Source organism: Loxodonta africana, chromosome 2 (genome assembly GCF_030014295.1).
Source record: "Loxodonta africana isolate mLoxAfr1 chromosome 2, mLoxAfr1.hap2, whole genome shotgun sequence".
Lineage (NCBI taxonomy): Eukaryota > Metazoa > Chordata > Mammalia > Proboscidea > Elephantidae > Loxodonta > Loxodonta africana.
Genome location: NC_087343.1, coordinates 214,240,992 through 214,253,958, shown reverse-complemented (window position 1 = coordinate 214,253,958; position 12,967 = coordinate 214,240,992). Strand labels below are relative to the sequence as shown.

The following is a 12,967-nucleotide window of genomic DNA, read 5'->3' as shown; positions in this document are numbered from 1 at the left end:
GACTGATTTTGGAGTCAGAAGTGCAGTGTCCCAGTAGGGGAGCCTTAACCTAGGGGGTGGGGCTGACACTGGAGGATCTGACCGTGACTCAAGTGGGCCAGACCCTGCGGGGGCAATCTCCACACAGCCACTACACATAGGCGACGCGCCCCGCAGAAATCTCAGATATAATAGTCATTCCAAGCAAGACAAGCAACTCTGGCTATATTCTGAGGTGCTACTCTCCTAGCTCTCTGATCCCTCCCCCACCATCCCCAGGCAGCTCCATTAAAATCCGAATAGCCTGAGCCAGAGGGAAAACTCTGATAGGGATCTGACTGCACTTTTTTTTTAGCGGATTTTCTGGAAAAACTAGTTTCCCAGTGATGGCTCGGAGACAGCAGTCCATATCAAACCACATAAAGAAGCAGACCATGACAGCTTCTACAACCCCCCAAACAAAAGAATCAAAATCTTTCCCAAACGAAGATACAATCCTGGAATTATCAGATACAGAATACAAAAAACTAATTTACAGAATGCTTCAAGACATCACAAATGAAATAAGGCAGACTGCAGAAAAAGCCAAGGAACACACTGATAAAACTGTTGAAGAACTCAAAAAGATTATTCAAGAACATAGTGGAAAAATTAATAAGTTGCAAGAATCCATAGAGAGACAACATGTAGAAATCCAAAAGATTAACAATAAAATTACAGAATTAGACAACGCAATAGGAAGTCAGAGGAGCAGACTCGAGCAATTAGAATGCAGACTGGGACATCTGGAGGACCAGGGAATCAACATCAACATAGCTGAAAAAAAATCAGATAAAAGAATTAAAAAAAATGAAGAAACCCTAAGAATCATGTGGGACTCTATCAAGAAGGATAACCTGCGGGTGATTGGAGTCCCAGAACAGGGAGGGGGGACAGAAAACACAGAGAAAATAGTTGAAGAACTCCTAACACAAAACTTCCCTGACATCATGAAAGACGAAAGGATATCTATCCAGGATGCTCATCGAACCCCATTTAAGATTGATCCAAAAAGAAAAACACCAAGACATATTATCATCGAACTTGCTAAAACCAAAGGTAAACAGAAAATTTTAAAAGCAGCCAGGGAGAAAAGAAAGGTTTCCTTCAAGGGAGAATCAATAAGTTCAGACTACTCAGCAGAAACTATGCAGGCAAGAAGGGAATGGGACGACATATACAGAGCATTGAAGGAGAAAAACTGCCAGACAAGGATCATATATCCAGCAAAACTCTCTCTGAAATATGAAGGCGAAATTAAGATATTTACAGACAAACACAAGTTTAGAGAATTCGCAAAAACCAAACCAAAGCTACAAGAAATGCTAAAGAAGATTGTTTGGTCAGAAAACCAATAATATCAGGTACCAGCACAATACAAGGTCACAAAACAGAACGTCCTGATATCAACTCAAATAGGGAAATCACAAAAACAAACAAATTAAGATTAATTTTAATAAATAAATAAATAAAATAATACACATAACAGGGAATCATGGAAGTCAATAGGTAAAAGATCACAATAATCAAAAAGAGGGACTAAATACAGGAGGCATTGAACTGCCAGATGGAGAGTGATACAAGGCGATATAGAAGGATACAAGTTAGGTTTTTACTTAGAAAAATAGGGGTAAATAATAAGGTAACCACAAAAAGGTATAACAACTCCATAACTCAGGATAAAAGCCAAGAAAAACATAACGACTCAACAAACATAAAGTCAAACACTATGAAAATGAGGATCTCACAATTTAATAAGAAAAACGTCTCAGTACAAAAAAGTATGTGGAAAACTGAAATGGCCGACAACACACATGAAAAGGCATCAAAATGACAGCACTAAAAACTTATTTATCTATAATTACGCTGAATGTAAATGGACTAAATGCACCAATAAAGAGACAGAGAGTCACAGACTGGATAAAGAAACACGATCCATCTATATGCTGCCTACAAGAGACACACCTTAGACTTAGAGACACAAATAAACTAAAACTCAAAGGATGGAAAAAAATATATCAAGCAAACACTAAGCAAAAAAGAAGAGGAGTAGCAATATTAATTTCTGACAAAATAGACTTTAGACTTAAATCCACCACAAAGGATAAAGAAGGACACTATATAATGATAAAAGGGACAATTGATCAGGAAGACATAACCATATTAAATATTTATGCACCCAATGACAGGGCTGCAAGATACATAAATCAAATTTTAACAGAATTGAAAAGTGAGATAGGCACCTCCACATTTATAGTAGGAGACTTCAACACACCACTTTCGGACAAGGACAGGACATCCAGTAAGAAGCTCAACAGAGACACGGAAGACCTACTTACAACAATCAACCAACTTGACCTCATTGACTTATACAGAACTCTCCACCCAACTGCTGCAAAATATACTTTTTTTTCTAGCGCACATGCAACATTCTCTAGAATAGACCACATATTAGGTCATAAAACAAACCTTTGCAGAGTCCAAAACATCGAAATATTACAAAGCATCTTCTCAGACCAGAAGGCAATGAAACTAGAAATCAATAACAGAAAAACTAGGGAAAAGAAATCAAATACTTGGAAACTGAACAATACCCTCCTGAAAAAAGACTGGGTTATAGAAGACATCAAGGAGGGAATAAGGAAATTCATAGAATGCAACGAGAATGAAAATACTTCCTATCAAAACCTCTGGGACACAGCAAAAGCAGTGCTCAGAGGCCAATTTATATCGATAAATGCACATATGCAAAAAGAAGAAAGAGCCAAAATCAGAGAACTGTCCCTACAACTTGAACAAATAGAAAGTGAGCAACAAAAGAACCCATCAGGCACCAGAAGAAAACAAATAATAAAAATTAGAGCTGAACTAAATGAATTAGAGAACAGAAAAACAATTGAAAGAATTAACAAAGCCAAAAGCTGCTTCTTTGAAAAAATTAACAAAATTGATGAACCATTGGCTAGACTGACTAAAGAAATACAGGAAAGGAAACAAATAACCCGAATAAGAAACGAGAAGGACCACATCACAACAGAACCAAATGAAATTAAAAGAATCATTTCAGATTACTACGAAAAACTGTACTCTAACAAATTTGAAAACCGAGAAGAAATGGATGAATTCTTGGAAAAACACTACCTACCTAAACTACCACATTCAGAAGTAGAACAACTAAATAGACCCATAACAAAAAAAGAGATTGAAACGGTAATCAAAAAACTTCCAACAAACAAAAGCCCTGGCCCGGACGGCTTCACTGCAGAGTTCTACCAAACTTTCAGAGAAGACTTAACACCACTACTACTGAAGGTATTTCAAAGCATAGAAAAAGACAGAATACTACCCAACTCATTCTATGAAGCTACCATCTCCCTGATACCAAAAACCAGGTAAAGACATTACAAAAAAAGAAAATTATAGACCTATATCCCTCATGAACATAGATGCAAAAATCCTCAACAAAATTCTAGCCAATAGAATCCAACAACACATCAAAAAAATAATTCACCATGATCAAGTGGGATTTATACCAGGTATGCAAGGCTGGTTTAATATCAGAAAAACCATTAATGTAATCCATCACATAAATAAAACAAAAGACAAAAACCACATGATCTTATCAATAGATGCAGAAAAGGCATTTGACAAAGTTCAACACCCATTTATGATAAAAACTCTTACCAAAATAGGAATTGAAGGAAAATTCCTCAACATAATAAAGGGCATCTATGCATGCAAAGCCAACAGCCAATATCACTCTAAATGGAGAGAACCTGAAAGCATTTCCCTTGAGAACGGGAACCAGACAAGGATGCCCTTTATCACCGCTCTTATTCAACATCGTACTTGAAGTCCTAGCCAGGGCAGTTAGGCTAGACAAAGAAATAAAGGGTATCCGGATTGGCAAGGAGGAAGTAAAGTTATCACTATTTGCAGATGACATGATCTTATACACAGAAAACCCTAAGGAATTCTCCAGAAAACAACTGAAACTAATAGAAGAGTTTGGCAGAGTCTCAGGTTATAAAATAAACACACAAAAATCACTTGGATTCCTCTACATCGACAAAAATAACACCGAAGAGGAAATAACCAAATCAATACCATTCACAGTAGCCCCCAAGAAGATAAAATACTTAGGAATAAATCTTACCAAGGATGTAAAAGACCTATACAAAGAAAACTACAAAGCTCTACTACAAGAAATTCAAAAGGACATACTCAAGTGGAAAAACATACCTTGCTCATGGATAGGAAGACTTAACATAGTAAAAATGTCTACTCTACCAAAAGCCATCTATACATATAATGCACTTCCAATCCAAATTCCAATGTCATATTTTAAAGGGATAGAGAAACAAATCACCAATTTCATATGGAAGGGAAAGAAGCCCCGGATAAGCAAAGCATTACTGAAAAAGAAGAAGAAAGTGGGAGGCCTCACTCTACCTGATTTCAGAACCTACTATGCAGCCACAGTAGTCAAAACAGCCTGGTACTGGTACAATAACAGGAACATAGACCAATGGAACAGAATTGAGAACCCAGATATAAATCCATCCACGTATGAGCAGCTGATATTTGACAAAGGACCAGTGTCAGTTAATTGGGGAAAAGATAGTCTTTTTAACAAATGGTGCTGGCATAACTGGATATCCATTTGCGAAAAAATGAAACAGGACCCATACCTCACACCATGCACAAAAACTAACTCCAAGTGGATCAAAGACCTAAACATAAGGACTAAAACAATAAAGATCATGGAAGAAAAAATAGGGACAACGTTAGGAGCCCTAATACAAGGCATAAACAGAATACAAAACATTACCAAAAATGATGAAGAGAAACCCGATAACTGGGAGCTCCTAAAAATCAAACACCTATGCTCATCTAAAGACTTCACCAAAAGAGTAAAAAGACCACCTACAGACTGGGAAAGAATTTTCAGCTACGACATCTCAGACCAGCGCCTGATCTCTAAAATCTACATGATTCTGTCAAAACTCAACCACAAAAAGACAAACAACCCAATGAAGAAGTGGGCAAAGGATATGAACACACATTTCACTAAAGAAGATATTCAGGCAGCCAACAGATACATGAGAAAATGCTCCCGATCATTAGCCATTAGAGAAATGCAAATTAAAACTACGATGAGATTCCATCTCACACCAACTAGACTGGCATTAATCCAAAAAACACAAAATAATAAATGTTGGAGAGGCTGCAGAGAGATTGGAACTCTTATACACTGCTGGTGGGAATGTAAAATGGTACAACCACTTTGGAAATCTATCTGGCGTTATCTTAAACAGTTAGAAATAGAACTACCATACAACCCAGAAATTCCACTCCTCGGAATATACTCTAGAGATACAGGAGCCTTCACACAAACAGATATATGCACACCCATGTTTATTGCAGCTCTGTTTACAATAGCAAAAAGCTGGAAGCAACCAAGGTGTCCGTCAACGGATGAATGGGTAAATAAATTGTGGTATATTCACACAATGGAATACTACGCATCGATAAAGAACAGTGACGAATCTGTGAAACATTTCATAACATGGAGGAACCTGGAAGGCATTATGCTGAGCAAAATTAGTCAGAGGCAAAAGGACAAATATTGCATAAGACCACTATTATAAGATCTTGAGAAATAGTAAAAACTGAGAAGAACACACACTTTTGTGGTTACAAAGCGGGGAGGGAGGGAGGGAGGGAGGGAGGGAGGGAGAGGGTTTTTTATTGATTAATCAGTAGATAAGAACTGCTTTGGGTGAAGGGAAAGACAACACTCAATACATGGAAGGTCAGCTCAATTGGACTGGACTAAAAGCAAAGAAGTTTCTGGGATAAAATGAATGCTTCAAAGGTCAGCGGAGCAGGGGTGGGGGTTTGGGGAACATGGTTTGAGGGGACTTCTAAGTCAATTGGCAAAATAATTCTATTATGAAAACATTCTGCATCCCACTTTGAAATGTGGCGTCTGGGGTCTTGGATGCTGACAGGCGGCCATCTGGGATGCATCAGTTGGTCTCAACCCACCTGGAGCAAGGGAAAATGAAGAACACCATGGTCACACGACAACTAAGAGCCCAAGAGACAGAAAGGGCCACATGAACCAGAGACTTACATCATCCTGAGACCAGAAGAACTAGTTGGTGCCCGGCCACAATCGATGACTGCCCTGTCAGGGAGCACAACAGAGAACTCCTGAGGGAGCAGGAGATCAGTGGAATGCAGACCCCAAATTCTCATAAAAAGACCATACTTAAGGGTCTGACTGCGACTGGAAGAATCCCGGCGGCAATGCTCCCCAGACGTTCTGTTGGCACAGGACAGGAACCATTCCTGAAGACAACTCATCAGACATGAAAGGGACTGGTCAGCGGGGGGGAGAGAGATGCTGATGAAGAGTGAGCTAATTAAATCAGGTGGACACTTGAGAGTGTGTTGGCAACTCTTGTCTGGAGGGGGGATGGGAAGATAGAGAGGGAAGCTGGCAAAATTGTCACGCAACGAGAGACTGAAAGGGCTGACTCAATAGGGGGAGAGCAAGTGGGAGAAGGGAGTAAGATGTATGTAAACTTACGTGTGACAGACTGATTGGATTTGTAAATGTTCACTTGAAGCTTAATAAAAATTAATTAAAAAAAAAAAAAGAAATACACAAACAAAAGGAACTCAGCACAGGAGACGAACACGAACAAAGATAACCTCAGCACCACAAAAAACAGCACTACGAAATAACAATAAACTTACCCGTATCAATAATTACACTAAATGTAAATGGTCTAAATGCACCCATAAAGTGACGGAGAGCGAAAGAGTGGATTAAAAAAACAGGATCCATCAAAGGATGGAATCACGTATTTCAAACAACTAACTTCCAAAAAAAAACAGGAGTGGTAACACTAATCTCAGATAAAATAGACTTTAAAACAAAATACACCATAAAAGTAAAGAAGGGCACTATAAAATGATTAAAGATAGGGTCCATCATGAAGATTAACCACAATAAACACCTCCACACTCAACGTCAGGCCTTCGAAATACATAAAACAAATTCTAACAGCACTGAAAAGAGAAATTCAAAGTTCTACAATAAAAAAAGAAATATAAATGCAGAATAACAAAATTTTTCACACATGAAAATGGTCAAAAAAGAAAAGAATCAAATTTCTCAAGAACATAGGGAAACACAGCCTCATAAGTTACTAGGGAGTAAGATGAAGCCAGTGTTCCAGAAGTCAAATTGTCAAAATATATCAAAAAACATATGATTACTCCTCTTTGACATAATAATCATAATTACAGAAGTTAATCCTAAGGAAAAAACATCAAAGATGTACACAAAGATTTATCATTAAGAATGTTTATTACAGCCTGGTGCTGGTACAACAACAGACGCATAGATCAATGGAACAGAATTGAGAATCCACACATAAATCCATCCATATATGAGCTGCTGATATTTGACAAACGGCCAAAGTTAGTTACATGGGGGAAAGACAGTCTCTTTAAAAAAATGCTGCTAGCATAACTGGATATCCATCTGTAAAAAAATAAAACAAGACCCATACCTCACACCATGCGCAAAAACTAACTCAAAATGGATCAAAAACTTAAATATAAAATCTAAAACGATGAAGATCATGGAAGAAAAAACAGGGACAACGCTGGGAGCCCTAATACATGGCATAAACAGTATACAAAACATTACTAACAATGCAAAAGAGAAACTAGATAACTGGAAGCTCCTAAAAATAAAACTAACCATGCTCATCCAAAGACTTCAACAAAAAAATAAAAAGATTAACTACAGACTAGGAAAAAGTCTTTAGCTACGACATTTCCGATCAGCATCTGATCTCTAAAATCTGCATGATACTGCAAAAACTCAACTACAAAAAGACAAACAACCCAATTAAAAAATAGGCACAGGATATGAACAGACACTTCACAAAAGAAGACATGAGGTAGCTAACAGATACATGAGGAAATGCTCACCATCATTAGCCATTAAAAAAAAAAATTTTTTTTAATGCAAATCAAAACAACAATGAGATTCCATCTCACTCTAACAAGGCTGGCATTAATCCGAAAACACAAAATTAATGGTGGAGAGATTGTGGAGAGACTGGAACACTAATACACAACTGGTGGGAATGTAAAATGGTACAAACACTTTGGAAATCGATTTGGCGCTTCCCGAATTAGCTAGAAATAGAATTACCACATGATCCAGCAACCCACTCCTTCGAATATATCCTAGAGAAATAAGAGTCTTTACACAAACAGGTATACACACACCCCTGTTCACTGAAGCATTGTTTATAATAGCAAAAAGATGGAGGCCACCAAGGTGGCCATCAATGGATGAATGCATAAATAAATTATAGTATATTCACACAACAGAATAGTACGCATCAATAAAGAACAATGATGAATCCATGAAGCATTTCATAACATGGGTGACTCCGCAAGGCATTATGCTGAGTGAAATTAGTCACATGCAAGAGGACAAATATGGTATGAGACCACTATTATAAGAACTCAAGAAACAGTTTTAACAGAGATCAAAATATTCTTTGATGGTTACATGTGGGGAGGGAGGAAGAGGGATTTTCACTAATTAGATAGTAGATAAGAACTATTTTAGGTGAAGGGAAAGACAACACACAATACAGTAGAGGTCAGCACAACTGGACTAAACCAAAAGCAAAGAACTTTCCTGAATAAACTGAATGTTTCGAAGGCCAGGGAGCAGGGGCGGGGTTTGGGGACCATTGTTTCAGGGGACATCTAAGTCAATTGGCATAATCTATTAAGAAAACATTCTGCATCCCACTTTGAAGAGTGGCATATGCGGCCTTAAACGCTAGCAAGCAGCCATCTAAGATGCATCAATTGCTCTCAACCCACCTGGAGCAAAAGAGAATGAAGAACACCAAGGACACAAGGCGATTACGAGCCCAAGAGACAGAAAGGGCCACATGAAACAGGGACAACATCATCTTGAGACCAGAAGAAATAGATGGTGTCTGGCTACAACCGATGATGGCCTTGACAGGGAACACAACGGAGAACCCCTGAGGGAGCAGGAGAGCAGTGGCATGTAGACCCCAAATTCTCATAAGACCAGACTTAATGGTCTGACTGAGACTAGAAGTACCCCGGTGGTTATGGCCTCCAGACCTTCTCCTTGGCCCAGGACAGGAACCATTCCCGAACCCAACTCTTCAGACATGGATTGGACTGGAAAATGGGTTGGAGAGGGATGCTGGTGAGGAGTGAGCTTCTTGGATCAGGTGGACACTTGAGACTATGTTGGCATCTCCTGCCTGGAGGGGAGATGAGAGGGTGGAGGGAGTTAGAAGCTGGTGAAATGGACACAAGGAGAGAAAGTGGAGGGAGAAAGTGGGCTGTCTCATTAGGGGCAGAGTAATTAGGAGTGTGTAGCAAGGTGTATATGGGTTTTTGTGTGAGAGACTGACTTGATTTGTAGACTTTCACTTAAAGCACAATAAAAATTATTAAAAAAAAAAATCTACTAAAATATTCTGCATTCCACATTGGAGAGTGGCGTCTGGGGCCATCTAAGATGCATCAACTGGTCTCAACCCACCTGGAGGAAAGGAGAATGAAGAACACCAAAGACACAAGGTAATTAATTATGAGCCGAAGAGACAGAAACAGCCACATAAGCCAGAGTTTCTATCAGCCTGAGACTACAGGAACTAGATGGTGCCCAGCTATAACTGAAGACTGCCCTGACAGGGAACACAACAGAGAACCTCTGAGGGAGCAGGAAGGCATTAGGATGCAGACCCCAAATTCCTGTAAAAAGAGCAGACTTAAAGGTCTGACTGAGGCTAGAAGGACCGCAGAGGTCACAGTCCCCAGACGTTCTGTTAGCCCAAGACGAGAACCATTCTCAAAGCCAACTCTTCAGACACGGATTAGACTAGGCTGTGGGATAGAAAATAATACTGGTGAAGAGTAAGCTTCTTGGATCAAGCAGACACATGAGACTATGTGGGCAGCTCCTATCTGGAGAAGAGATGAGAGGGCAGAGGGGTCGGAACCTAGACAACTGGACATGAAAACAGAGAGTGGAGGGACGGAGTGTGCTGTCTCATTAGGGCAAGAGCAGAGTATATAGCAAGGTACACATAGGTTTTTGTATAGGAAACAGCCTTGGTTTGTAAGCTTTCACTTAAAGCACAATAAATATTAAAAAAAAAAAATTTATAAGCAATTTAAAACTATATAATGAATTCTATTCAACTCATATTAGCAATTCTGGAAAGGTGTTTTGTAGATTATAAAATTTCTACATATTATGTAAAACATTAAAAAGAATAAAAGAGTTGCAACTTTAAAAAAAAGAATTTTTATTACATATATGTGTGATTAGAATGTGGTTAGACACGAAACTTATGCAGGAGTGAATTTATGTTAATGGAGGAGGAACAGGTGGGAAAAGGAGGGTGAGAATGGTTGCAAAACTCAGAAAAATCTAATCAATGTCACTGAATTGTACATGCAGAAATTGTTCCATTGGTGTAGGTTCTGCTCTGTATATTCTCAACAACAATACTAAAAATGAAATAAATTATATGAGAAAAAAACTAAAAAATTCTCAGTAAAACCAGAAAGTGATCTACAAATCTTCTCCAACTGGAAACTGTAAACCCAAGAAGTTAAAAACACCATCTCGTAAGGTGACCTTGTCCAGGAAAAAGGTACACTTTTATTTTAGATTCCAACTCAAGACTGTGGATGGGCGGTGAAGGTCAGGTGAAAATTATAGGGACCTAATATCAGCTCTAGCAGAGACGGGTGGGAGGACAAAGGCTCAGACTGGGGACACTTGCTGCTCACATACCTGAAAGCCTCAAGGAAAAAGCATTCCTCCAAAAAGGATGGAACTAGAGGCCCAATACACAATCCCGCTGCACTCACTGTCCTCTGCCTCATTTCAGTGGAAAATTTATCGTCGGACCAAGCCCCACCCGGGACCCCATTAACAGTCAGGCCTTCTGCTACCAGTTCTCCTCCGTTTTCTACCACACCACACCACACCACACAGTGTGAGATGGGGCTGTAGCTTTGCAGCTGCACAGAAAAGGCTCCAGTGCCTGGGGGAAGCCAAGAAAACTGCACAGATGGGACAAGGATAGCTCTGCAGGACCTGGGCCGTGGGCTACTCAGTCACAGCTGCTCTGCTTCAGACTCTGGTCATGAGGTTCTGTCATTCAACACAGAACCAAGGCACAGGACAGAGATGTTACCGCCCCATGATGCCAGCCCTGACAGTCATATAAGGAAGGCAGCCCCAGGCTTCCAAGGCTTGAAAATCCCCGTGTGCGTAGAGAAAGGGCCCAGCGACAGTGGGCCACAGGAGGCCTCTCAGGGCTCAGTCCCTTGGCCTCCTCTGCCACCTTTTTACCTCACTGAGAAGCACAGGGCCAGGAGCACATGGTCCCCCAACAATTCATATCTAGCCTCTCCCCTTGCAGTAACATTACCCCAGCTCTCTGTAGGACTCACCATTTCCTGGCTCCCGCTTCTGGAAGTCAATGCGAATGTGCTCTCTAAGCCCAAGAAGCCACTTCAGGAAGAGGGATGGCAGTGGAAGCAGGGCTACTAGGCAGTCCGGAGGCAGATGAATGATGTTCAGTCCACACAGCCTGTCAGAGCAGTGAAAATCCTTACTTGTGATTGCACGGATGGGCAGGATGGTCACCCTCAGTCCCCCGCTGCCTAGACTGCACTAGCTCTCCCTGTGCCACTCCTGGGACCTGAAATGGAAGAAGGAGACAGTGCTGGGTAAGGAGGAAGAGACAGCTTCCTGGCCCTCAGCCCTTTCCCTGTGTAGGGCTTTCCCCCAGGCTCAGGGCCATGCTCCACTCTGAAGATATTTGCATTTAAGGCAGATCCTGCTCCAGCCTTCCAGAGCACACACTTGAATTCTTCATGCAGCCCCACAGGCCTCTTCCTCTGGGAACAAAGTCACAGATGGAGGGGCCTCCTCATCCCAGAGCAGGAAAGGCATCCAGGCCTGCCCAGGCTGGGGAACATGAGCCCCGCTTCCCCCAGGGCATCAGGGCCCGTGGCTTAGGTTGAGGGTTTGCCTATGAGATTAACCCACACATTTTATTTGATTATCAACATAGGTGAATTTTCAGGGAGAATATATTTTTCAAGTTCAAGTCAATGAACTCATCATATGTCAATGATTTCTAATTATGTACAGTTAAAACTCTTCTGTTCTGCTTTGTTTTTTTTAAAACTTTCATTTATAGCACGATAATATGTGATCAGTATTTATCCTGTTGATTTTGCAACTAACATTTCTTTCTTCCCCTTGAAGTTTTTGTTTGTTTTTCTTCACCCTTTGGCCATGTCACCACCAGCTTTCCAGAAACCAGGAAGAATTTCTGAACACATTCTCTTTCAACCCGTATCAGAAAATCATTAAGTTTTCTCTACGGAGCAGTCTGCTCCCACTTCTTTTCTCCCCACCACCCCATGCAGCTGTCTCGTACTCTTTAATTTCGGTCGCAGTGTAAATTTTTTTTTCTCTCTCTCTCACATGATGTGTGTACCAGTGCCTACACCCTACATCTGTAATAGTTATTTTCAGCTTAAACTAGGAAATTGTGTCACAGGCAGAACCTCAAGCCCCACCCAAGATAAAGCTCTGCATTTGCACAAGATCCCTGGGGTATCCACATCCAACTGCTCCCTGCTCCAGAGCCTGTAACTGAAGGAAGGAACATTCTATCATAGATGCCCTGTCTCAGCCCGCCTACTAACCAGGTCCAAGCCCACCACTCCTCGGCTGCCTCTCGTGGTCCAGCTGACTCCTGCTGGCCTGTCCCAGCCTCCAGCCCATGCTGGCCTTATCACCAAAGGGAGATGCCACCCCAGTAAC

At 40.6% G+C, this 12,967-nt stretch overlaps 1 protein-coding gene across 5 annotated transcripts in view; it reads right to left on the bottom strand.

The window, feature by feature from the left end:
* Positions 1–12,967, bottom strand: part of LOC100674189 (zinc finger protein 91-like) — a 51,645-nt gene that overhangs the window by 26,108 nt on the left and 12,570 nt on the right. For all 5 annotated transcript variants that reach the window (XM_064279431.1, XM_023539712.2, XM_064279433.1 and 2 more), the window contains one exon: positions 11,581–11,831. In XM_064279431.1, coding sequence (XP_064135501.1) covers positions 11,581–11,583 — 3 coding nt within the window. In that variant the 5' untranslated portion in view covers positions 11,584–11,831. The remainder of the gene's footprint in view (positions 1–11,580; positions 11,832–12,967) is intronic.